General features: G+C 39.9%; 1 protein-coding gene across 11 annotated transcripts in view; it reads left to right on the top strand.

Annotated features, from left to right (window-relative positions):
* PBX1 (PBX homeobox 1) overlaps positions 1-25,076 on the top strand; it is a 326,524-nt gene that overhangs the window by 184,620 nt on the left and 116,828 nt on the right. The window contains exon 1 of one of the 11 annotated variants that reach the window (XM_063598678.1): positions 4,925-5,105. The exons of the other annotated variants lie outside the window; for them this stretch is intronic. Coding sequence (XP_063454748.1) covers positions 5,060-5,105 — 46 coding nt within the window. The 5' untranslated portion in view covers positions 4,925-5,059. Of the gene's footprint in view, positions 1-4,924; positions 5,106-25,076 lie in introns of those variants that run through there. 11 annotated transcript variants of the gene reach the window in all.

Below are 25,076 nucleotides of genomic sequence, written 5' to 3'. Positions count from 1 at the left end.
ATCACATCAATGTTCCAGGCAAAAAGGAAGGAAGGAGAAGACTAGAATGGGAATACTTCTCAACTGAGTTAGTTCTTTTAAGAAGCCTTCTTAAAACTCCAGTATAACACTTACACATATGTACAGTTATCCAGAACTTAGTCCTATGACTACTCCTAGCTGCGAGGGAGGCTAAGAAATGTAATAATTTACCTGGGCATATTACTTGAATAAACTGGAGTTCTGTTTCCAAGGAGGAAAGGTAGAATGGATATTGGCTAGGTAACTGGAAGTCTGATGGGAACTTATGGACACGATTGATTAGTCTTGATTACTTCACTTCCACATTTGTCCCACAGCACCAGGAGATACACCAGGAGCTAGGGTCACATGAGAGGGTGATGGCATAATTTCAGGAATATAAGAAGACACAGGCAAACTCTCCCCACATACTTGGTGATGGGAAGTGAAAGTCAGAAATTCAAAATCATGTGTCTGACTCAACAGGGGATTATGTTTCCTAGGTTTATTTCTAACCTAATCTTGTAACTTTGGAGGAATTTCTCTTCTCTGTTCCATAGTTCCTTACTGCCTTACTATGTTTGAAATGAGATATCAAAAATTTCTCATACTTACTACCAAAGAATTTCCAACCACAATGTCTTAGATACATCTAATGAGCAAATAATTATTGAACAGAGCCCCTCTTAACTGAAACAACAATCATACTCATGGTTATACCAACATTTTTGTAGCCTCCATAGGTACCCAGTGCAATTCAAATTCAAATGCCTCATTAGATCCTCTCAGAACTCTTTAAGACAGGGGTAGGGTCTCACCTATGGGAGAACATCCTGATCTGGCGGGATCCCCTCTGCATCCCCAGTAGCTAGAAGAGTGCCTGACACAGAGTCATTGCCCAGTAAATAGTTTCTCCCCACTTTCCCATAGGCACTGTCTACTCAGGGACATAAGGGTCAATTCAAAAAAGACTGCAGACGTGGCCTCTGCTCTTAGAGAGTTGTTGATCAGGAGGTAGCAGATAGGTAGGTAATCTGAGGACATTTTTTTCAGCAGCATAGGCAAAAATTGTATATATGTCCCAAACCTTAGTTGAGCTATTTGGGCTCTAATCTTATCTAAGAAGACAGTGGTGGGGGTGGTGGTGGGTGGGAAGAGAAAGGAGGGATTGCATCTTGGTTGATTGCCCGTCACCTGCCAGACTCTAAGCCATGTAATACACCAAACTTACAAGGTAATATTTTTATTCTCTACAACAGACTTGCAAAGTACTGTTTCTATTCCCATTTTCAAAGACCGGGAAACTGAGTCAGAGAGCAGCAGAACGTTGCTGAAGGCCACATATCTAATGAGTGGCAAAGCCGATATTAAAATCCATATTTTTTTCCGCTATGCCACATTGCCTCTCCAAGGAAAAATAGCAAAGCAGGAAGTTTAGACTATATAGTGAAAAATAGATGGAAAGCATGGGCCACAGATTGAGCAATGGCCTGGAAATTAGAATTACTGAATTCTCTCTTTTCTCAACACTGCCCTGGGACTTTCCTTTATCATCACAGACTGTGTATTAAAAGTCCTTTATAAAGGATGGAGCCCTATACAAGTGATATTTCATCTATATAACTGTTATAGATAATAACAGTTTTATCTATAACTACATTTCTACCCTTATAAAATTGGGTTAATATTATTTTTTCACCAAAGTGCTCTAATAGCATGTTGGAAAGTGCTCAGAGAACCACAAATGATGAACCTTTTAAACATCACTACTTGTCAACGCAGGAACTGTGTAAAGTGATTTGAGGTCTTCTAATTGAGCTGCATCATCTAAATTTAAAGCACCCAAAGAAGGTAGTAGTAATAGCAACAATATCAGTTCAATAGTAATTAGTAATAAACCTAGTCAACCAGCTACAGGCTGGGCTAAAGCTTCTAAGCATTTTCTGCCAGAGAGAATTTACTCCTGCTCTGAAGTGTCTAATAAGGACATTAACAGAGCTGAGAGCCCATCTGCGATAGGACTTTTCCAAGAGCCTTCAGAAAAGTCTCTTAATTCTGCTGTGTGCCTTCATATATGCATACATGACTGAACGTAACTGACCTGACATTGCTGAGTTCCATTCTCCAAATACTCTTACTTCCCAGTGCAGCCAGAATTAAATCACTGAGTCATGTGCCTCTAGAGGATCGTTCCTATTGGCCCCCTCCATACATGGTAAATATCATGATCAAACAGTCACTGACCTGTTGCTCGCACATGGCCCATGGCATCACCTAGAGAGGCATATGATTATTTTATAATAGAACATTAGTACATGTATGTTTTTAAATGGCTATTCTAAGTATTTCAAAATAAAGTGTTAAATTAATTTTCCTTCAGCCAAAGAAAAACTAGAAAAGTCAGCTTTTAAGTTTTAAAGTATGTAGAGGTATGTTTCCTGTGTTTGGCATCTTGGTCATGCAAGAGGTTCAGTGCAGACGGTATAGGGTATAATTATAAGAAGTACCTCACTCGCAAGTCTCAGTTGCTTAGCATGAAATTCATAGGTAAAAGTGGTAACAAGTAGTAAAATTGTAAATGTAATTTGAGAAAGCTATGGTAAATAGTTGTCTTTTTTTCCTAAACTATTCTTTTTTCTTCTTCTTCTTCTTCAAGATGGAGTCTTGCTCTGTTGCCCAGGCTGGAGTGTAGTGGCACGATCTCAGCTCACTGCAACCTCCACCTCCCAGGTTCAAGTGATTCTCCTGCCTCAGCCTCTCGAGTAGCTGGGATTACAGGCATGTGCCACCACGCCCGGCTAATTTTTGTATTCTTAGTAGAGACGGGGTTTTACCACAATGGCCAGACTGTTCTCGAACCCTTGACCTCATGTGTCCAGGCTGTTCTCGAACTCTTGACCTCGTGATCCACCCGCCTCAGCCTCCCAAAGTGCTGGGATTACAGCCATGAGCCACCATGCCTGGCCCTTTCCTAAACTATTCTTATCTCGATTTTTATCAGCCCTCATTTTGATAAAGCAGTTTTATATTGCTTTTATGTGAATTATCTCCTATGTTTTACAGAGAATTCCAGTGGATTCTCATGGTTCCAGTGAGTGCATGGGGTAGGGCTGATGGGGTTGCTGGCAGAAGAGCTATTACAAGATCCTACTCTTCTGATGTAGGGCCATTTGGGCCTCTTTTGCGTATTGGGCTTCTTAGTAATCTTAAGAAAGGAGTTCATGTTTCAGAAAACTCTTTTGAAAAATCACTGCATTTTTTCATTTCATTCTCTCCAGAAATCTTTGAGGAGATATTGTTGTTCCCATTGTGCAGGTGAGGAATTGAGGCTTAAACAGATTGAGTTTCCAGAGAGTACCTAACTCAGAATTTGCTGAGTACCAGCTCTAATTCTGATCTTCTGACTCTACCATTTGTGTTCTTACCACTAAATACTGCTAGTTCCTTTTTCCAAATTTGAAATACCAGTAAATTTGAGAATGATCTTTTTTAAAAAAATAGGCTTAGGCTGTAGAGAGTACTATGTTTGTAACTCTCCTACTTATGTAAATTTAGCATCTGTATATGTATGAATCGTATATATATATATATATATATATACACACACACATATGTATGTATGTATTTTATATACATACATATTTCAAAGTACAAAAAGGTAGACTGTAGTTATTCACAAAAGATAACTTTGGTCATGCTTATATTCTTGGCCTGTTATGGATGTAACATAACAGTATGTTTCTGTATATTTTGTGTTCTGCTAGATAGACTTTAGGTTAGAACAGCCATTGACTTTGTGTGTCCTTAAGGAAGTAACTGTATCTCTCTGAATCTTGAATGACCACGGGCACACTGGAAATGAAAGTATTTGCCAGTTTCCACATGAAAAGTGAGTAAAGCAGGATTTTGCTTGCTGTCTCTTCTTAGGCTCAGGGTTAGAGCAACTGTAAAATAATTAATAATCCTCTCATAGAAAAATTTGCTGGACTTTAATGATGCTTAAGTAATCTAGGACTCAACCTGAGATACTATGATACCAAGGTAGTGGCTATCTATGCATTCACAGAGGAATTGTGTCTAGCCCTAGGGTATCCTGGGGCTAGACAGCTTTAGAATTTTGTTTAGATTGGAGGTTGAGAGCTAGAAGATAAAGGTTTACAAATTAGAACAGCAACATTTCTTAATCCACCTCCCAATTATACACAAATCATGAGTATGCATCATAAGTAAATGATGCATGCCAAGCAGTTCATGAAAAGAGGTGTACCCACTATTCTTACTCCAAAATGATCAAGTTTAGCCATTGTGATAAACAGTATGGGCACCATTCGTGTTTTTGCTTTTAAGTTTTTGTTTGTCAAGCCACAGCTAATTATACAAGCAGACTAGCAGGATTTGAGATGCAAAGTGTTAAAACTAATAGTGTATGTCAAATCCTTTATTAAAAAGTACATGATAAAGAAAGATCATGTCACACCATAAATAGTAATTGTACAATACAAAAGGTGTGTGTGTCTCCAGGGTACGTGGAGAGCCAGTTCATTGAGGTTCGACTGACTTTCCTCGCCTCACGTTTCCTGCTGGCTTCTAGAAGCAGTCATGTGGATCAGAGGCCAAGAGATAATTAAGTGGAAATAAGAACTCTATATCCGGCCTCTTTGGAAAGAGGTAGCAAATCCTCCTAATCAATTCTGATTCCTGCCGGCTTTGTTGCCTAAGGTCAGCTTAACAGTCATTAGAAGAGGTCACGGCAGGCTCTGTGATCTCTATCATCTAAGGTTAAATAATACGTCATTAAAAGGGTCAATCAGAAAAGAGCAGATTCTTTCCCTGTGATTCACATATTTTGCAGAAGCTTCTGGCTTGGAATTTCTATCGCAAGTTTCAAATCTCACAGCAGAAATGTTTACACATTGCAGTTTGGCTGAATTCAGAGGAAGCTTTCCTGGATCTCTGATGAGAATGAGAATTGTGGTCATGGGAAGCATATGGCCATGACATTCATCCCTTACTCAAGATAAGCTGAGGAGCAAGGTCAACACATTGCATCAGACCTCAAATGAAGATTGGAACATATCACCCTAACCGCATGGGACTAGGATGGGGTGAGCATTGGGGCAGGAGCAGTGGTGTGTGATGGAGGGGTGGAGGAATCTTTCTCCACTCCAAGATGGGATCAGAAATGTAGGAGGAAGCCAAAAAGAGCAAGCTCACCATTCTTGGCATATTTTTTCCACCTTGACATTGATAGCTAGACCTCACTCCTGGTTGGGAAATTTTCTAAGCTACCAAGAATAGGAAAAAAATCAACCATAACTAAAGCCCTTTGAGATATTCTTCCTTGTCTTCATGATCAGGACAATATTAAAACATTACAGAAAGTTTGGAAAACAAAGGGGAAAAAAAGCTGATAGCCCTGCCCTTCAAATATACAACTCATTGCATTTTTAGTAATGCCCCCTTTCAGTTTTTAATCTATTTGCATATATAATATATTAGCTAGCTAAAATTGGAACATAAACAATACATATCTTGCTTATTCATCTTACAACTTAATACAGAAATTTTCTGTGTTACTTTATTACTTTTTATAATTATTTTTAACAACTGCTTAATATTTCTCAGATAGAGTTTTAAGTATTATTACCCTACAAATAGGTGAAAGTAATGATGAATAGCATTTAGTATAGCCAGTCCTGGATAGACACAGAAAGAAAATGATACATTTTTGTTTTTCTCCTCCTTCAAATTCTGCCAAATGCCACTCATCAGCAATATAATAGTGAAATAAAGTTCATATTCAGGGATTTGATTTGGAGTTGCTGGAGATTTTTGGTAGATTTAATTCTTCACATGATTAACCCACTGTTATTAGCAAGGCTTGGACCCTTTGACCACAAAAAAACTCTTTAGAAGTACAGTAGCTGGGGGATGATTGGATGGGTGAGTGGATGGATGGATGGGAGGCAGAGCAAAAGGGAGAGAATGAATTTGTCATTGATCAAAGCACTGTGCATGGCTTAGGAGAACCGTGGACCAAGCAGGCCCGTATAGATGATCCACCCTGTCTGATGGTGATTACCAGCATCTGACAGATCAAGAGGATGTGGGAATGAGGGTTTGAATGAATGCAGACATTCATCGCTTGAGCCCAGGAGTTCCAGACCAGCCTGGGCAACATTAGTAAGACTGTGTCTCTACAAAAATAAAGTAAATTAGCTGGGCAAGGTGGCACATGCCTATAGTCCCAGCTACTTGGGAGGCTGAGGCAAAAGGATCACTTGAGCCCATGAGTTCAAGGCTGTAGTGAGCTATGATTATACTGCACATTAGCCCGGGTGACAGAGTGAGATCCTAACTCCAAAAATTGGAAGAAAAAAAAAAAGAGCTTTCAAATTGGGGGCTAGTTGGTGTGTGTGTGTGTGTGTGTGTGTGTGTGTACATGCACATGTGCATTTCCTGAATGCTCATTGCTAACTGTGTGTTGGCCTTTCTTACTAAAATGCATGTGTATATGTCTTTGTGTATGTATGAAATATCTGAGAATATATATTTAGACCCCATTAGTGAGGGTAAAAATGTACAGATAAACTATATCATTTATGATTCTGATACGGCTACTGTCAAAATAACAGTATTTTGACAGCTGCTTTATCTTTACTCTCACTGACTACAATAAGAAACTAGTTTCTTAGCAACTAAAATAAATTCTCAAACAGAGCTTAAAAAAATTTTTTTAAGCCCACAATAGAAAAAATAGACCCATAGTTGGTGTCTAGGCAAGCTATTCCTATTGAGTGGGAATGAAATTTATCTGACACATTCTGATACCCTTTGGCTGGTCCAGCTGCCCTTGGTTAGCACCAATGGGGGCAGAGACAGTCAGAAGTAGCTTTCAGGAGGCTTGGGAAAAATGTTCATTGTTCTTTTTCTTTGTTTCAGTGGGTTCTTTTTAAAAACCATTTCTTATGTTATATACTAGGCTAGAAAGTACTATAAGAACTAGTACATAAGATCTGGAACAGAAAGCCTGCATTCAGATTTGTCTTCACTGTGACTTGTAGGCAGTGGCTTATATATCAGTTAATTAGCCAAAATGATAGCGGTAGAGGCTGGGGAAGCAAAAGAGAAATTTAGCTACTTCAGGCCTGTTGTGTTATGTCTTTAAAACATTTTGAAACCCCCTAAGGTAACAATTTTTAAATAGGGTCTAGGGATCCCCAACATTTCCAGGGAGACTATGAGGTCAAAAGTATATTGATAATGATTTTAAGATGGTATTTGCAGGCTGGGTGCAGTGACTCACGCCTGTAATCCCAGCACTTTGGGAGGCTGAGGCGGGCGGATCACTTGAGGTCAGGAGTTCAAGACCAGCCTGGCCAACATGGTGAAACCCCATCTCTACTAAAAATACAAAATTAGCCGGGCATGGTGGTGCATGCCTGTAATCCCAGCTACTCGGGAGTCTGAGGTGGGAGAATCGCTTGAGCCCAGGAGGTGGAGGTGGCAGTGAGCTGAGATCATGCCACTGCACTCCAGCCTGGGTGACAGAGTGAGACTCTGTCTCAAAAAAAAAAAAAAAAGATGGTATTTGCTTTATTTACTCTCAGTCTTTTATGAATGTGTACAATGGAGTTTTCCACAGGCTTCATGTAATATTGTCACAGACTGAATGCAGAAACAGGAGAATCTGGCCATCTTCTTTTAAGTCAGACCTTAAAAAGATTTGTAAAAATGTAAAACTCACTCTTCTCACTAATATATTTGTTTCAAAAACATTTTTTATAGACATGGGCTATTTATGTTCAAATGTAATGGGTTTATTGCCCTTTTTTTTTTTTTTTTTTTTTTTTTTTTGAGACAGAGTCTTGCTCTGTCGCCCAGCCTAGAGTGCAATAGGGCAATCTTGGCTCAATGCATCCTCTGCCTCTGGGTTCAGGTGATTCTCCTGCCTCCGCCTCCCCAGTAGCTGGGGTTACAGGTGCCTGCCACCACGCCTGGCTAATTTTTGTATTTTTAGTAGAGGCAGGGTTTCACCATGTTGGCCAGGCTGATCTCAAACTCCTAACCTCAGGTGATTTGCCCACCTCGGCCTCCCAAAGTGCTGGGATTATAGGCATGAGCCACCACGCCTGGCCAGTTTATTGCTTTTAAATGAATTAATATTAAAAAATTCTTTAGTCTCAAATTTATGAATATTGATAAATATGACCTATATAAACAGAAGCTATTTGGAGTCCTCAATAGTTGTTAAGAATGTAAAGGGGTCTCAAGCCCAAAAGGTTTGAGAAACACTGCTTCTAAAAACTGGCTGTCTATACCTGTGTGTGATTCATAGGTTTGGCAAAGTCACCAACACTATTTCCTTTCAAATGCCAAGGGAGATTTTAACGTGGCTACCAAGAAACAAACAAGTAGAGATGTCAAACAGTTAATGTGTCCATTTAGACCCCTTTAAGGTTTTGTGTGTGTGTGTGTGTGTGTGTGCCCTCAGTGCTTAGATATGCAGGTAGATAGACACTTAGCTCTTAAGAAAGGAATTCATCTCTACTCATAATTTCCTTCTGCTGGTGCCATGGCAAGTGCATTTCTGAGTAAAGTAGTCTGTGTGCATAGGTGCCACCCTACCAAATACTGTGAGCCAGATTGCCATTCTGGACCAAGATCTGAGAAGGAAGACATAGGGGAGAATGCAGAATGTGGAAGGAGGAGAGGAGGGGATTGTTAATTAAGCTCTATTAAATATTAATTGAAATATAAATTTAAAACCTCACCAACTCCTGACAGTTATATAATCTAATTAAGTGGTAGGTCCTGTTGCCCCACAGTGTCTTTTGGTGTATTAGGGGAATAAAGTGATCTTCTTCTCATAAACACTATGAGGGCTTTATTAATCCAAGGTATTTGCCAATAAAGTAGATGGGAAAGGTGGCAATAATAATAATTTTATGGAACATGGAAGAATTGAAGGGGCAATTTTGATGTGGATAGGAGTGCAGTGAATCAGCTGCAGTGATCCACATGGAATCTGCACGCTTTGGCCTGTCATTGGGGTAAGGAAGATGAAGTCCTTGTGTACCATTCCACATTTACATGTATATTTTTTGCTCATGGAGAATGTATATTGAATCCCTGAGACCAGTTTTAATTTTATAAGCTGCCTTTGGTGGGGAAAATGGTAAGTCTGTGCATGTGTGTGTTTTATAATGAAAGTTTCAAAAGAATAAAACCTGGAAGGGTTGTGGAGATGAATTTGATTTCTTACTAGCAAACATGAGTAAGCCTCTATTTTGCAAATTTTCCAGCAACGGGGCTGTTGGAGAATAGTGAAAACGATCTGAATCTTTTATCTGTGCTGCAAGAGAAAAGAACCTCTACATTCATTTCTTTTCTGGCTCTCAAAAGTTCTTAATGGAAAGTTAAAAAGTGCACAAGATTGTCTTTATTTTTTGTTTCTTTGAATTATTTTATAATTTTAAAAAAGTGCACAGCATGTAGTTCTGAGATGTTTTAGGTGGTGTAACTCAATTTAAAAAATAATTATCATGAGTTAAGTCAGCAACTCTTAGTCTTTATTTTTGACCAGGCTCTAGACTAATGCATCATTAATTCCTCTGCATAAAAGCAGGGCTATTTAATTCTCCTTGTTATCTTATTTGTCTTTTGTTTGGGTTTTGGTAGTTGTTGTTTCTCATTATTTTGTGTCAGGATTTCGTTATATCCCCTCATTTTCTATTGCTGTTGGTACATTAGTCCCCAAGTTTGTGAGATGCTATTTCAGTTTTAGAAAAGGAGTCCCTTGGAATTAAAAATGGAGTTTGCAAGACCACACTTGACTTCGTGCAGGTCGGCCAGACCCATTTGTGAGTAACACAGCCCTTGCGTGGTTTTGACCTTTGATTTGTGGAAATGAGAGTGGCTCCTCCTCCCCAGGGCCACTGTGGCTAGCTGGGCTTGGGGGACGAGCATAATATAATTGTGTCATGGATTGCTCTGTTACTCCTCGTATGTTAGCAATTTTATTGTGGTCTCTTTTATTTCCTTTTCAATTTGGGCCCCGGCAGTTTCCCAAAGGAATGTGGATAAAGGCTCTCAGTGTTGGAAACGGGAATGATGCAGTTGAGCAGTTGCCTCACCTCTGAAGGTGGCAGGAGTAGCCGTGAAAGGCCCCTGAGAGAAGAGATTTCTGTTTAGTATGGTGGAGAAGGGGTCAATACTCTTTGTTGTCATTTAGTATGTATCGAGGAGCAGCGTGTTCCCTTGGCCACTGGAAGGGTGGGCTTGGGAAGATGTTTATGTATCTCGGCAAAGGTGGACTGAGCAGGTGGGGGACTTAGAGCCTGTCCTGATCTCTGGGTGATAGTGTGTGCCCACTGCCCTGCTGCCTATGTGCCCGGCTGGTGTGTGGATGGGAACTCAGACCCATGTGCTCATGGGAAAAAGCAGAGGCTGGGCTTCTTTTGAGAACTTGGCAAAGGCTTCCCTGTTCACTTTAGAGTGTTTCTTTTCTTGAAGCCAGTGCTGGATCTTGGGGCTGTGCTGCTGACGTTTTAGAACATGAGAAAGAGCCGCAGTAGGAGCCAAGTATCTGCCAGACTGTGTCGGGAGAACCTTTATCATTTCTGTCAGATACATCACAACTCGCTTGTCTTACCATACATCTTCCTAAATGTGACAGAATATTCAGCTGTTATTAATTGAATACTCTCTAATTTAACTGCTTAGCGGGAGAAAGAGTGACTGGTTTGTTTCAACATGTAAAACTGGCATCAACCTGTATGTGGGTTTCAATGCTGTTGCATTGCAGGGACTGAAAAAGTGATTGTATAAGGAGAAGTGGTTACCCTACTTTTCAACAGGGTAACTAAATTCAGTTTATTGTTCTAAAACAGAGGGGTGTGTGTGTACGTGCGTGTGCGTGCGTGCGTGCGTGTGTGTGTGTGAGAGAGAGATGAGGATAATACAGATCAGTTTATGGGCATGATATGCTTCATGATTTTTTTGTATTAAGTATGTTGTAGGTGGTACTCCAGCTCCTCTGAAGTTTAACTTACCTAGAAGTTGACACTGTTGTGTTTTTTTAATCAAAAAGCTTAAAATAATGAACTTGTTTTGTCTTTATCTTTGTAATCAATAAAATGTAAATAAAGAGCCCTACAAATTTCTGTATAATATTGAATGTGGTGCTAAGAATTAAAAGCCATATTGATGAAATAAATTGAGGATTAAAATATAAGGAGCTAAGAATGAATTTTGAGAGTCTGCACACAACTCCTCTCTCCTTGGACCTTTGATGGAAGAACAAAAGTGTGTCAACTGTCAGTTTCTCCAGCTACCCTAGAAAAGCAACAGAAGATTCCAATTCATTGATCTAGGAAGAATCTAGGCTGTGAACTAGACATCCTGCTACACTTGTGGGTATTTTCACCCTTGTTGCCCAGGTTGGAGTGCAACGGCACAATCTCAACCTCCGCCTCCCGGTTTCAAGCGATTCTCCTGCCTCTGCCTCCCAACTAGCTGGGATTAGAGCCATGCACCACCATGCCCAGCTAATTTTGTATTTTTAGTAGAGACGAGGTTTCTCCATGTTGGTCAGGCTGGTCTTGAACTCCTGACCTCAGGTGATCCGCCCACCCCGGCCTCCCAAAGTGCTGAGATTACAGGCGTGAGCCACCGCGCCCAGCCTTTTACTTGTGGTTATTTTTTAAAATGTACTTATGTATACATAATTCTGTTGTTGTTTTAAAAGAAGATATAAAAATGTGCTCAGTGCCAGAATGCCTCTAGGTTCATATGCAGCATTTTTTTTTTAAAGAAATGAATTCAAAGCACGATAATAAGTAGAAGCCTGACTTGGCTTGAACATAACACTCTGTCGGCAGTGAGGTAAAGTGAAACAAAAGACAGTGTCCCCAACTCTGCCATGAAGGTCAGCAGAGTGTGATGTGGCACTTTGCAGAGATGGATGAGACTTCCAAGGCTGAGGACAAGGAAGAGCATACCTGCAGTCCTTTCAATCGCCCATCATGGGACTATTAGCTTGAGCGTTCTGGAAAATATTATTACCCCCAGGGCGCCATGTAACTCCCTGGCTCCTGACAAGCTGCCAACATGGCTTTCTCTGGGCTGCAAAGTTGGAGCTCCCCTGGCAGGGTGCCAGGGTTTTAAGAAGGCTCTGGGGGCCCAAGGTAGCCTCCTGGTGCAAGTTAACATTCATTGTAAAACCCAATTCAGGAAAAAAAAAAAAAAGAGAAAGAAAAATACCCTTCCCTTGCTTTCCCCTCTGCACAGAGCTAGCTGGCATACAATTAATATCTGTGCTGGCACGTTGCCCCTTATTTTAGGGGCTGGCTTTTGCTTTGGGATGGCATGGAGAAGGGGATTATTTGCACTGTAGCTTTTGATGTAAGCCATCATTGTCATATTATATGAATAGCACCACGTAAGGATAGCTGGGGACAAAGACCAGTCCTCCATCCCTTCCTCACACTGCCCTATGTAACCCAAGTCCTTGTCACAAAAGGGCTGTCTGATTTTTTTTCCGCTTTAAAATCTTATGGAAAATAGTGGCCTTAGTTGGAAACCTTAATTTTTAAAAAGCATCCTTTAATTTGGGCATTGCAAAACGTTAAAAATTGGAAAAGTTTTTTTTTCAGAGATAATTTACACGTTTGTACACAGAAATGCTGCACACATATGCTTATAATCATATTTATAATTACTTTTTCTTTGTTGCAATTTAAAAAACGTACACTTAGTTATGAGGTCTTAAGGAATGCTAACATTGCATATGTAGTCATAGAAGAAAAAGGCATCACATAAATTTTGGTAATTCAGAATGGAAGCCTATATCATGAAAATACTAGAACCATAAAATCTACTTACTTGAGGAAAACTGATTTGAGAATATCTGGCATGTTTCTTAGCTCACTAAGTTTAGTGTTTATAAAACAAATAGAAGATAATGTTTTTAGTAGACTCTGGGTGTCTGTATACATATGTGTAACTATACATATTTAGGCTTTATCATAATGTTTGAATGGAGAATGCTTAATGTAGTAATATAGCAACATAGCAAAAATTCTAAACTTCAAATATACAATTCAAACAGTTGTCACAGATAAAGGCTAGATAAGGAGAAAAAAATGTATTTATGAAGCAACTCATTAAATAACTCAGCATTCTTAGCTCTGTGATGCATTGGGAGTTGTAGGGAAGGGAGTTGGGAGTTGAGGAAGTAGAAGTGGTATTTAGTCATATTTCTGAAACTATTCTGGATTTTTGTTTTGTCAGGAGAAAGATGCAACAAATATTTATAGGGCCCCCCATTTTTTTTTTTGTTTTGCAAGAGGAGAGCAGAGGACATAGCAATGAACAAGAGAGAAGGTATCATTGCCCCCCATGGAAACTGGGTTTTTATAAGGGAGACATATAAAAAATATTTTGGGGTTCAAGGATGAAACCTGATGGGGAATAGTGATATTTTTGAAAAGCTGATCATGACTTGTAAAGTTCAATTTCAGAGTACTGATGAGAAGAATCATGAAATATTGTAATTTTTCTAATTAACATAACACCTGGAAATTTCTAAGCAAATGCCATTGGAAACTAATAATATTTGGTCCTAATATTGAAGTCGTACCTATTCAACTCACTGACGATTCACATTTTCAGTTACTGTCTGAAGTTTGACCAAATAGGGAAGATCAAGGAGTTGCTTAAAAGAATGTTAAGTAGCAACCCCAAAGTAATGTTTTAGCTTTCAAAATACTGAAAGAGGTTTAAGGTGTTATCTTGTCCACCTTGTTAATCATATAAATTCTATTATCCCTTTAACATGTCTAGCCAATGAAGTCAGTGTTTTCCATCTGCAGTCAATTGGGTATTGACAAGGAATAAGAAAGGATTTCTAAAATATATTTTTTTCAAGCTAATTTCAGCTATTATTATTATTATTTTTTTAATCTCTAAATCATGCTGTTACTATTTCGTCACCCAGCATGTTTCCATTAAGGCAATCACATTAGGTTGGGTTGACCCAGTAAAACTTTCCAAGGTTTATCAACCACCAGGCCAATTCAGACTGCAGCCAAAGCTATGTTCTCATCTTTGGTGGGCTGGTCAAAGTGAACCTTTGGATCTGATAAGACCAAGTACATACTCCCATGCTATAGTGTTTTCACTAAAACACTTTTAGTTTTATAATTTAAAATTGTACTTCATGGCATTGGAGGTGATTAGACTTTTCCTACAGATGGAACTATGTGTTGGATCTGATTTTTAGTTGGGCAGCAAACCTACCCAGAACCATCTACTTGCCCAGTTTTATCCTTACCCACAGCCGCCTCATATTTCTACAGCACTTTATGTTTCACAGTAATTTTCCCTCCTTGATTCTACAACTTCTAACCCTAGAAACCTGTGTTATTTTCATCCCTTACAGAATCACAGATCTGTGAGCGGAACGTTGTGTTCACAAAATACTGTTGATTATTTTACCACTTCAGTGGTTGTTTCAGACAACCACCCTTTTCTTTTCATTATTGCTTAAATATATCAGTGCATGGTGTCATGGGTTACAGCTAATAAAAATCCCACTCGAGTGACTGCAGCCTGGCTTGGTGGGAAGTGACACTGCGAGCTGCAGGCCGACTCTGAAGAGGCGGGTTTTAGATGTGCCATGATGCCAGGGATTGATCTTGGCTCTGCAGAGTGGAGGACATAGAGATGATGCGAGCATCCCTGCCTAATGGTCCCCAGCAGAGGATGGGTGGAAGGTGACTTCCGGGGCCATGCTCAGGTGGAAGCCGTCTGCCCTCACTGCCTTCTTACCCTGTCTCCGTCACAACCTTTCCTATCCTTCCCAGTGACCAGCCAAGGGCAAGACAAGACTGCAAATTACCATCTAAAAGTATACTTGGCCCCTTCAAAGTATGAGAGTTAGATCACTTTTTTTTTTTTCTCATGCTCCTTTCATGCTCCTTCCAGCCAAGAAGCTGGAAACTAAAATCCCTTTTCTTTTCCTCTCAACTTAGTCAATTCCATAGCATGAGCTGAGTGCCTATGGTGCTCACCTAGCATCGTGTCTGGCACATAGTAGGTACTCACTAAATACTTGCTGAATTACTAAATGCATGGAAGTTCTGGGATCCAATGGGAGTGATAAAGAAAGGTAAGGGAAAATTAAGGCAAGCAAAGGCAGGAAAAACAAATCTCTGCTTAAAGGAATCAAGAGACTGGCTACCCTTGGAGATAGTAACTGTAAAGGGTTTGGCTGGGGCTTCTGTGTGCTGCTCATAATACTCTCTTGATCCCACTTCTGGAGACTGGGCTGCATGCACTATACAAAAATTCACTGTACAGCTGTAATGTATGTATTTCTACTTAATATAGTTTATCCTACTATCTAAAAAAATATGTCTTTAAAGGATAGTGTCGGTTCTCAAGTACCTTAACAATCTTTTTGCAGGTGAGGGTGGAAGGTGGGTGAAGAAACCAATATACAGGAAACGATTAGGATCATTATTTGGCTCAACCCCCATTCCAGTAACATGCTGTGATTGCAGGGGAAAGAATGGCTCATTCCAAGCTCTGCCCTTACGTATGCCATTAACATAGATTCCCAGGGGGTGGGTCACCTTCTGAGTGGAGGCCCCTAAATCTAATGCCCAAGGAAGCCAAGACTCCTTGCACCCCGGGTGACACAGAATCCTGGGTGGCTGGTTCAGGAGCTTCATGTGCTGGCTCCCATTTATGATTTTTTTTTTCTTTTTTTAAAGAAGGAAACATAAGGAAAACATTTGCTTTGACGTTGAATCCACCCCTACATGTAACAGTAATTGCAGGGCCTAGAGGGGGAAAGAAAGTATCATTCCAATTTGGGGCCAACCAGCCTTGACAATATTGTGTTAAACCTTCTGAGGTCGTGAAGCCAAGCTGCAGCAAGGCAACCCTGGCACAGGTGGACAATCGGGGACATGGAGAGCTGGAACTGGGAGACACTTCTGGAGTCAGGAGACGTAAGGAGTACAAAATTACTCTTTGGGGCACTCTCAGGGAAGACCTGTGCCTCCAGGTCTGGCCCTTGGTTATGGCCTGTGCTCCTGACTCCTTAGGAGGTTTTGGCCGTGAGCTAATCAGATGCCCAGTTCACACAGTAAGAGATGACTGCTTGACCTCCACGTGGAGCCCGACTAGATCCCCCTAAAAACCACAGTTGTAAAGCTCTGTAGAGGTAGTGGCCTCTTCAAAGTCCCCAAGCACGCAGCCACACGTGCTTTCTCCTCCAGTCTCCGTGTGTCTGTAAAAGTTCAAATACTGAGTCAAGTTTATTGTTTCTATCTCGTTTATTTTAAGTATAGTTTTACACTTTATTATGTGCAATGACATCTTAAATGGAGCCTGTCACTCCGTCTTGACTACTGCTCGAGGCTGGAGCCACTTACCATGTCACACATTCAGCAGCCCTGATTAACCGGATCAGAATGAGCAGCTCCAACTCCACCCTCTCCAAAATAGTGCCCCTTATTTATATGAAGCAAAATATGAGAACAACAGGATCCTGTATCTAAAGTGGGAAGGTTTCCAAGTTGAGGAAGTTTGGGATAGCATTTCCCTCCCTTCCTCCCTCCCACCCTTCTTTGCTCCCTCCTTTCCTCCTTCCATCCCTCCTCCCTCCCTCCCTCCCTTCCCTTCCTTCCTCCTTCTCTCCTTCTTTCCCTCCTTCCTTCCTTCGGATTTTTTAAAACATATTTTGTTATATATTCACTCTCTTTAAGAATAACACTTTGGTTAACTCCTGCCCCCCAAAACAACAACAATAAAAAACAAAACAAAATTTTACAACTTTCTTTTCTTCTTCTCTCGTCTGTGGTTGCAAGTCAGTTTTTGTAGCCCTGTCATTATGTGAGGTGGCCTAGAGTAATTTGAATATTTCATTCTCCCGGCTGCTAATGCAGCATGCGTTACAGATGGTACTTGCTTCATCCTTCTGGACCTGGTTCAATTATAAATGAAAGTAGGGAGCTGAGATTTGTCTTTTTGTCTCTGCTTAGTTGGAATAACACAATAAAGCTTGATGGGTAAGAATTTCTCAAACTGCCTCTTTTTCACCTCGGACATATCCCAGTTAGATTGCTCCTTAGAGTACTTGGTTTGCACTCACATTTGAAGCCAAATGTATAATCATTGTTATTATTTTTGGATACTTTCTTTCCTCTCACTTGGAATAAGGCTGTATTCTAAAAGTATAAGCAACCTCTGTCTCCCTGCCCCCACCCATCTTTTTCTTTTTAGTTTCTATTTCTCATCAATTCTTAGCAGTGACTGCATGATTTATTCAAGAATCTTGAGTAAAACCACTTCCCTCCTCCATACCCTTAAAAGTACTGTCCCCTCACATCGCACCACTTAGGGACACATTGGTGGTCAGGGAAAAGGATTTTTCCTCACAGTAAGATGTGTCTGCTCAGCTCACTAAATCAATATATAAAAATAGAACACACGTGTAGAGCAAATTATGCAAATTTATGAGTATAATCTTACATGCACATATTTATTAGACACTAGTAGTATTTTAAATGTGTTTGTGTGGAGGAGGGTGTGTGTACACACATGCCAAAAGGCTTTGGGTTTGGTATGTTTTTGGACATTCTAAAAAATAAACATTAAACATCGTCTTTCATTGGGACATTATTCTTATGGTCATTTTAGCAAATTGTAAAGCTTGCTGTTTAGTTCAGGCTATACCTTTATTTGGATCAGTGTGAGGGATTTTTTTCCTTCAACCTCAAATTTATGAGCACTAAGTGTTGGGCAAATACAGTACTATAGATACTCTTAGAAGGGTGACTAATTCAAATATCTACCAGTAATGTCAAAGAAGGGGGGATGAACCAACTATATTCTCTAAGATTAATTGATATTGTATTAGATTACATGGGCGCTCCAAGAAGATCAATATATATATTTTTTAATTTCACTTTGTTCCTCACGTACTGTTGGAAACCAGCTTTGCAGTGTGACACCTGTGGGCTCAACATTGTTTCACCCTTATTTTGATGATCTGCCCTTGTAAAGTTAAATAGAATATAAATTGATAGTATCTCCTAGCCTCCCATGGTTCTATAAGTTTAAGTCATTAAGATGAAGAATAAAGTGGCCTACAGAGAAATTGCCAGCTTAAAAGAGAAAGTGTTGGAATGTTACAGTAAGAGCTCTGATGCCCTAGGTCAATACAGGTTGGCAGAAGCAGCATAGTTTAGGGAACTCTGTTCTTTTCCAATGCAATTTGCAACAGTCCTCAGCCCAGCAACTCACTTGTTTTTCCTACTATGTTAAATGTGATCCTACCTACCCTTAGAGATAACAGTGAAAATTAACCTAAAACATAGAGCCAAGTCTTTCAGCAATTTGACATACTTTAAAAAATATAAAGTGTGCTTCATTTTCATATCAGCTTATGATAACCCACCTTCTGGAACCAACCTGGTAATTAGTTATCTGGGTCTGCAGTGTGCAGTAGGTCCATTCCTCCATGTGTCTCTGTCTATCTTGATTTCTGGCTCAGCTTGTGACATCTAAATGATATTCGTTGAGCAATTTGGAACCTAAATGGAGTTAGAAATGCTATTATTCCATATTTTTCAAGTAGTTAAAAGAACATCTTTGTAGCAAATTTTCTAGGAACACAACAATTAGAAATGTTTAATAACCTGTGGTCACTTTCTTACAATTAATTATCTTGAACTCATTTTCTGCTAATATCAAATCTTGCCAGAATAATGAAATTGGAGTTCTTATTTTCAGCTAGTTTTCATTTGTCAATCATTGACCTACTTTTCTTTGGAAATTTGTAATAAACTGAAAAATAATAGCAGCTGTACTAATATTGGTATAATAATTTCCAGTGTACAAAGTACTTTTCATCTATATTATCTCGATTTTGATATCATGATAATTCTAAAGGGATAGCTTTTATTTTTCTTAGTTTACAAATGTGAAAACAAACCCAGAGAGGTTAAACAGTCAAAATCACAATTCAAGTCCAATGTGAATGTATTAGGATTAGGTTCAAATGTGAGTAGCTGAAACTACATCCACCCCCTTTCAAAACATAGGAAGCAAGATATAAGCAGTTCAGGGCTGGCAGAGTGGCTCCATAGACCACAAAAAACTTAGGCTCCTTCCTGATTTTTCACTCAGTCTTCCCTAAAAGGTGATCCTGTGTCATCCTCGTGATCTAAGTTGACTGCTAGAGCTCCAGCCATTCCATCTGCATTCCAGGCATCAGAATGGAGGAAGGGGCAGAGAATAACTGTAGACTTATTCCTTTTAAAAAAGACTTTATAGCATAATACTTGTACTACCACTTGTATCCCATCAGTTAGGACTTAGTATTACGACTACATTTAGTTACAAGGGAGTCTTGGACATGTAGCTGGGTAAAAATGTTCCAGCTCTTAGAAACGGGGCAAGTTTCTGAAATGTCACTGCACTTGGGTTTAGCTACAGCCTCCAGATTTTCCCTAACCAAGAAAGATAAACCGAGGAGTCATTTTAATTGTCTAGATCTGATTTGGAACATAGGTGTCATGTTATACTAGAGAATCTGGCTGAGGGCAAAGGCAAATCTTGATCGTATTAATAAATGTTTGCTGTATTGGGTGTAATTGTACACATTTGCAGCAAGGCACATCCAAAGAGGAGGTGATGTACTTCCCAAGCAACAGCAACACTGAAAAGGGACTGACTCCAATCATGCCATGGTGAGCAATCTGTGGAGACAAGAGTGACCACAAACTCTGAAATAAATTCATAAAGATTAATCTGTGTGCTCCAGGCTACTAAATTCACATTCCCCCTTGGTGTTACTTCCTACTTAAACTTTAATAGAATGGTTTATAGGATTGTGGAGATTTATAGGATCAATTCCTTGGTTATTTGGTGGCCAGTGGTCAGGGAACCTAAATGCCGTATATGACCTCAGTAGATAGGGCTTCTTACTGTCAAAACATTATTTCTGGAGGAAAAAGAATCCAAATTCCCAAGTACCTGGGCATATACTTTATGCTCTGTAACTCTTGTCAATGAGCTCAGCAAGTGGGGTGTTTTCCCTCAGTTCTTTGTCTTCTATATCAATTGCCCCAAAGGCTTTAGGAGTTACAATACACACACGCATCATACCTCAGAGGTACTGATGGCAAATAGCTATCTTTGATTTATTTGTATTTTTTAAAGAATAAGATGAAAATAGAGCACTTGTATGTTCACGACAGGAAGGATTTTGTGTGTATTTGTGTATCTGTATAATATTTCACATTGTATATCACTTTAGCCTCTTAATATGATTTTCCTTAGGTCACAAATCCATATAGAATATTTGACAGTATAGCTTGCTCTAATATTTTTGTTGCAGTAATGTGGGGATGACCACATTACTCATAAGTGAGCTCTGCTGGTCTCTTCAGAATGTCAGGAGAAACTTTATGGTGCTGCCTGCACCATCACATATTTTATTTAGACCACAGATGTTCAGTCTCATGATTTAGTTGTCTTATTTTGTTACATTTTCAGCTGCATTTTTTCTTTTTCTTACCTTGCCTTTATAATTTTATTGGAATTTGTCTAGTTATAGCCCACCTACATGGAAAAAGACTATTATTTGTGGCAACTTCAGCCCACAAATCTATATATATAACTTGAAATGCATAGGTTTCTTATCTAAGAAACCTTTGCACAACCCTATAGGAAATGTAGAAGTGTGCATATATCTTTACCATTATTGCAGCTACTGTTTCAGTAGTTTCTGTTGGAACATTTGCAATGACTTCCAAAGATAATATTCTTCTAATTTAAGACTTTGGTTTGGTTTTTATAAGCCAAGTTGTCTTTATTATAATTCTCCTGTGAATTGGTCTTCTTTGGGAAGGAATTTTCTAGCACTGGAGGACAGGTTTCCATATAGTTATAGGTTAAAATACCCTTCCTCCACCCTCACCTTTCCAGCTTAATTGCTTCTGTCAGCGGCCACATATATGGTTGTCAACAGTATACAGACAGTGATTTAACCCTCAGTTTTAGAAACATATAGAGGTGATGTCTTGACAAAAAAGAGCAAGCAGTATAAAGATGTACATGTAGCCCTACCTACTTCCATGACTTTTGTCTCTGCCCAGCAAGAGTCAGTGTTATCTTTAAAAACAAATTGCTTCTGGTATGTGTGCAATAACATGTATGTGTGAGATTATGCACATGTACATGTGCCATGGAGTGGGCATCAATGTATTTTACTGATTGAAGAACACAGAGTAATTTCTGTTCTCATTTGTTTTGGAAACTTGGAACAGGAAGAGGGAACTTGGCTTCATCAATGAAGATGATTGGCTCCCGATAATGGCTCCCTTCTGGTGCCAGATTTAAGGCAGGAAAAAGCAAACAGCTGTTCAAAATGACTTTCACCTAGTAAACACAGGAGAGAAGGCAGCTAACACTTACTGGATGCCTTCTGTGTGCCCAGCTCTAGTCTAATTGCTTTACACATGTTAACTCATTTAAACCTGATGGCAATCCTGTGAGATAAATGTGGTTCTCCCCAGTTTACAGATGAAGAAACAACTGAGGCTTTGAGAAGTGAACTGACTCTCCCAGAGTCAGACAGCTAACAAGAGGCAGAGGAGTTGGAATTTAACTTAGGTCTGTCTCATTATAAAACCATCCAGTTTCCAGGGTACCATGGAAACTTGTGTCACTGTGAGTCAGATACTCTCATTCTGTCAGGGTGTGAAATGCCCCTTAAAATACTGTTATGTGAAATCATAGCTGGTGGCTTTATGCACTATCCTCACTGACTCTGCTAACCTTGTTTGAATAAATTAAAAAATATTTATGAACATGTACCGTGCCCCTAGCAAAGTTCTAAATGCCGTTGGGGGAAAAAAGAAGGGTAAAATATGGTCCCTGCCCTTGGATGGGTAACTCTCATTTGGCAATCAGAAAAGCAGTACATGCAGCAGCTGATGGCCATGATGATATTTAATAAATTTGTGACTTGGGTGACAACAGAAACTGAATAACTGTATGACATCATTCAAGCACAAAATCCAGAAGCCGAGAAGGGGGAGATTAGTATATGCTAGGTTGAAGGGAATCTAGAAGGACAGTTTAAATGTGGCTGCATGGAAAGCTGGAAGGAAGACTTGAGAGAAACAGCTGGACTGAGCAGTGATTGTAGAAACATAAAGTGTCATCATTGCAGATTTAGGAAGAGTGACATCTGCCTGGCACTTTACAGTTTCCAGAGCACTTTATTTTCTTATTTCTATTTTCTCTCACTTCCATTATTATTGTTATTAATCATCATCACCCCTGCTTTACCTATGAGGAACACCAATCAAGTACCATCCCTTACACATATTGTGCCCTAGGAAGGGCTCCTGAGGAAATAAATAAAAGACTCTCATGCTGAGAGAGAAGCAGCAGGACACTTGCTCATGGTCACACAGCTAGTGAGAAGCAGAGACTTGGCCTTGTCCCACGCCCTCTGATTCCAAGTTTGGATAAAAAATAAAGGCTTTTTCTAGAGTTTTATATTCCTTATCAGTGGCTTCCAGTTTACAAATGGGTTGTATTCCAGAAATTTTCTTTTCTTTCCTTTTCTTTTATTCTTTTTTTTTTTTTTTTTTTTTTTTTGAGACAGAGTCTGGCTCTGTCACCCAGCCTAGAATGCAGTAGTGTGATCACTGCAACCTTTGCCTCCCGGGTTCAAGCGATTCTCCTGCCTCAGCCTCCTTGAGTAGCTGGGATTACAGGCACGCACCACCATATCCAGCTAATCTTTTTGTATTTTTGGTAGAGACGGGGTTTCACGATGTTGGTCAGGCTGGTCTCGAACTCCCGACCTCATGATCCGCCCGCCTCAGCCTCCCAAAGTGCTGGGATTACAGGTGTGAGCTTTTATCCTTTTTTTTTTCTTTGCAACCTATAACACATTTTCAGGAAGTGTCATAAAGCTAGATTCCAAGGTCCATTTGGACCTATTGCAAAAGAGAATATGCCTTAACTGTGACCTGCTTATTCTGTTTTAATTATGTCTGTTCACTCTTTACAAAATAGTTCTTAATACAAACAATACATTCTGAGGCAGGGCAGACTATATAATTTGTGGGTCCCAGTACAAAAGGAAAATGTCAACTCTTCATTCAAAAATTAAGTATTTCAAGATGGCGTCATCAGAGCATGAAACCAAACACGGGGTCCTTCTGCGTGAGGGGCCCTGGGGTTCCACACAGGTCTCATGCTCACAAAGCCAGTGCTTTGGTTTAGAATACAAGGAATACCTTTTTATCCTAGAAATTTTATCAGAGAGTGCGCTGGAGGCATATACATGTGCGGGGCCCGGAGAGGAGCAGTGGACGGGCTATGGATTGGATATGGCTTTCTGCGTCCATCTGCACTCTACTCCTAAGTACCAGGAACGTGTTAACTCTCAGTTGCACAAGGAAAAATATCTCTTGATAAGTCATCCCCAAAGAATTCTGATTTGGAGCAAAGGGGAGAATGTAAAAGTGGGAGGTAGTACAAACATCAAAAAAAGAAAAAAAAAAGGCTTTCTGTACTCACTGCCAACTCAGATTTGGTTCATTTTCAAGTTTATAAGTTTATTATTATAAGTGTAGATAAGGCTCATTCTTATGTAGAGGTCCCAGTACCTTCCACATATATTTCTGGCACAGAAAAACAGATGGGATAGAAATTTACACAAAAATCACATCTGCCACTCTGGACAATTAAGCAAAACATGAAATTGCAACTAAAAACCACAGGGTATTTAAATAGAACAAGATTTCAAATGAAGGACTCATGTTGTTGAACCAGAATGTGGTTTAACTCTACATCTTCTGAAAAGGGAGGATATTTTTTGGTCTTTCCATATATACTTTTTTTTTTTTTCCACATCAGTAGATGTGCCTACTTAACGAAAACAACTTTTCTCATTCAGAGAGAGGCTAAGCCAAAATATAGTACTCTTTCGAATCATATTATCTGAAGGGACAAGAAAAGGGAGTAAAAAAACCTAACATTGATTTCACACCAGCCATGTGCTAGGGGCTCAGCAAAACTGCAGACAGCAAGTACAGCCGGCTTTATTTTACAGTTGAGGAAACAAGCTCTGAGATGTCATCCAAGGCCTCCCAGACAATAAGTGCTAGCCTGGGACTTAAGGCTTGAATTCTAAGTCCAAGCTTGTATTCTTCCCACACACCAGACTACCCATCCTGTTCTGAATTCCAACACAAGAAGCCCAGGACACAGAGGGGCACAGGGCCTGCAAAGCAATCCAGCCCCTCAACCTTGCAGGAACCCAACCATCAAGAGGGGAGACCCTACTATTAACATTCTCTGGGTCCTCATGGAGGCTGAGCACTGCTTTATAACTTTGCTTTTGCTCCCTTAAATGTTTCGGAAATGTGACTTGGATTTATAGATTGCAACGGCTTTCCATTGTGTGAAACCCAGTGGTTCCCGATAGAATGGTTCCAGCCAGCAAGAACAGTTGCCTTGTGCTGAGTGTAGCGGAGGAAGACAACAATTGACAGAGAAGCATATCATCTCTTTCTACCCAGTGTGCCCAATCCACTCTGCCTCATCTCCCCACCTTGGACCTGGAATATTGTCAACCTATTTGTGTGAGATAAGAAAACTCTCATTAAGAAATCCATTCATCACGCCTGTAATCCCAGCCCTTTGGGAGGCTGAGGCAGGCAGATCACTTGAGGCCAGTAGTTCAAGCCCAGCCTGGGCGATATGGTGAAATCTGTTTCTACTAAAAATACAGAAATTAACTGGGTGTGGTGGCACATGCCTGTAATCCCCCAGCTACTCTAGAGGCTTAGGCATGAGAATTGGTTGAACCCAGGAGGCGGAGGTTGCAGTGAGCTGAGATCACACCACTGCACTCCAGCCTGGGCAACAGGGTGAGACTCTGTCTCAAAAAGAAAAAAAAAAGGAAAGAAGGAAAGAAGGAAGGCAGGCCAGCCATTCAAATTGATTCTAACATCAGATTCTTTGAACTTGCA

The sequence above is a fragment of the Pan paniscus genome, chromosome 1 (assembly GCF_029289425.2).
Source record: "Pan paniscus chromosome 1, NHGRI_mPanPan1-v2.0_pri, whole genome shotgun sequence".
In the NCBI taxonomy this organism is placed as follows: domain Eukaryota; kingdom Metazoa; phylum Chordata; class Mammalia; order Primates; family Hominidae; genus Pan; species Pan paniscus.
This window is presented reverse-complemented; position numbering and strand designations above follow the sequence as displayed.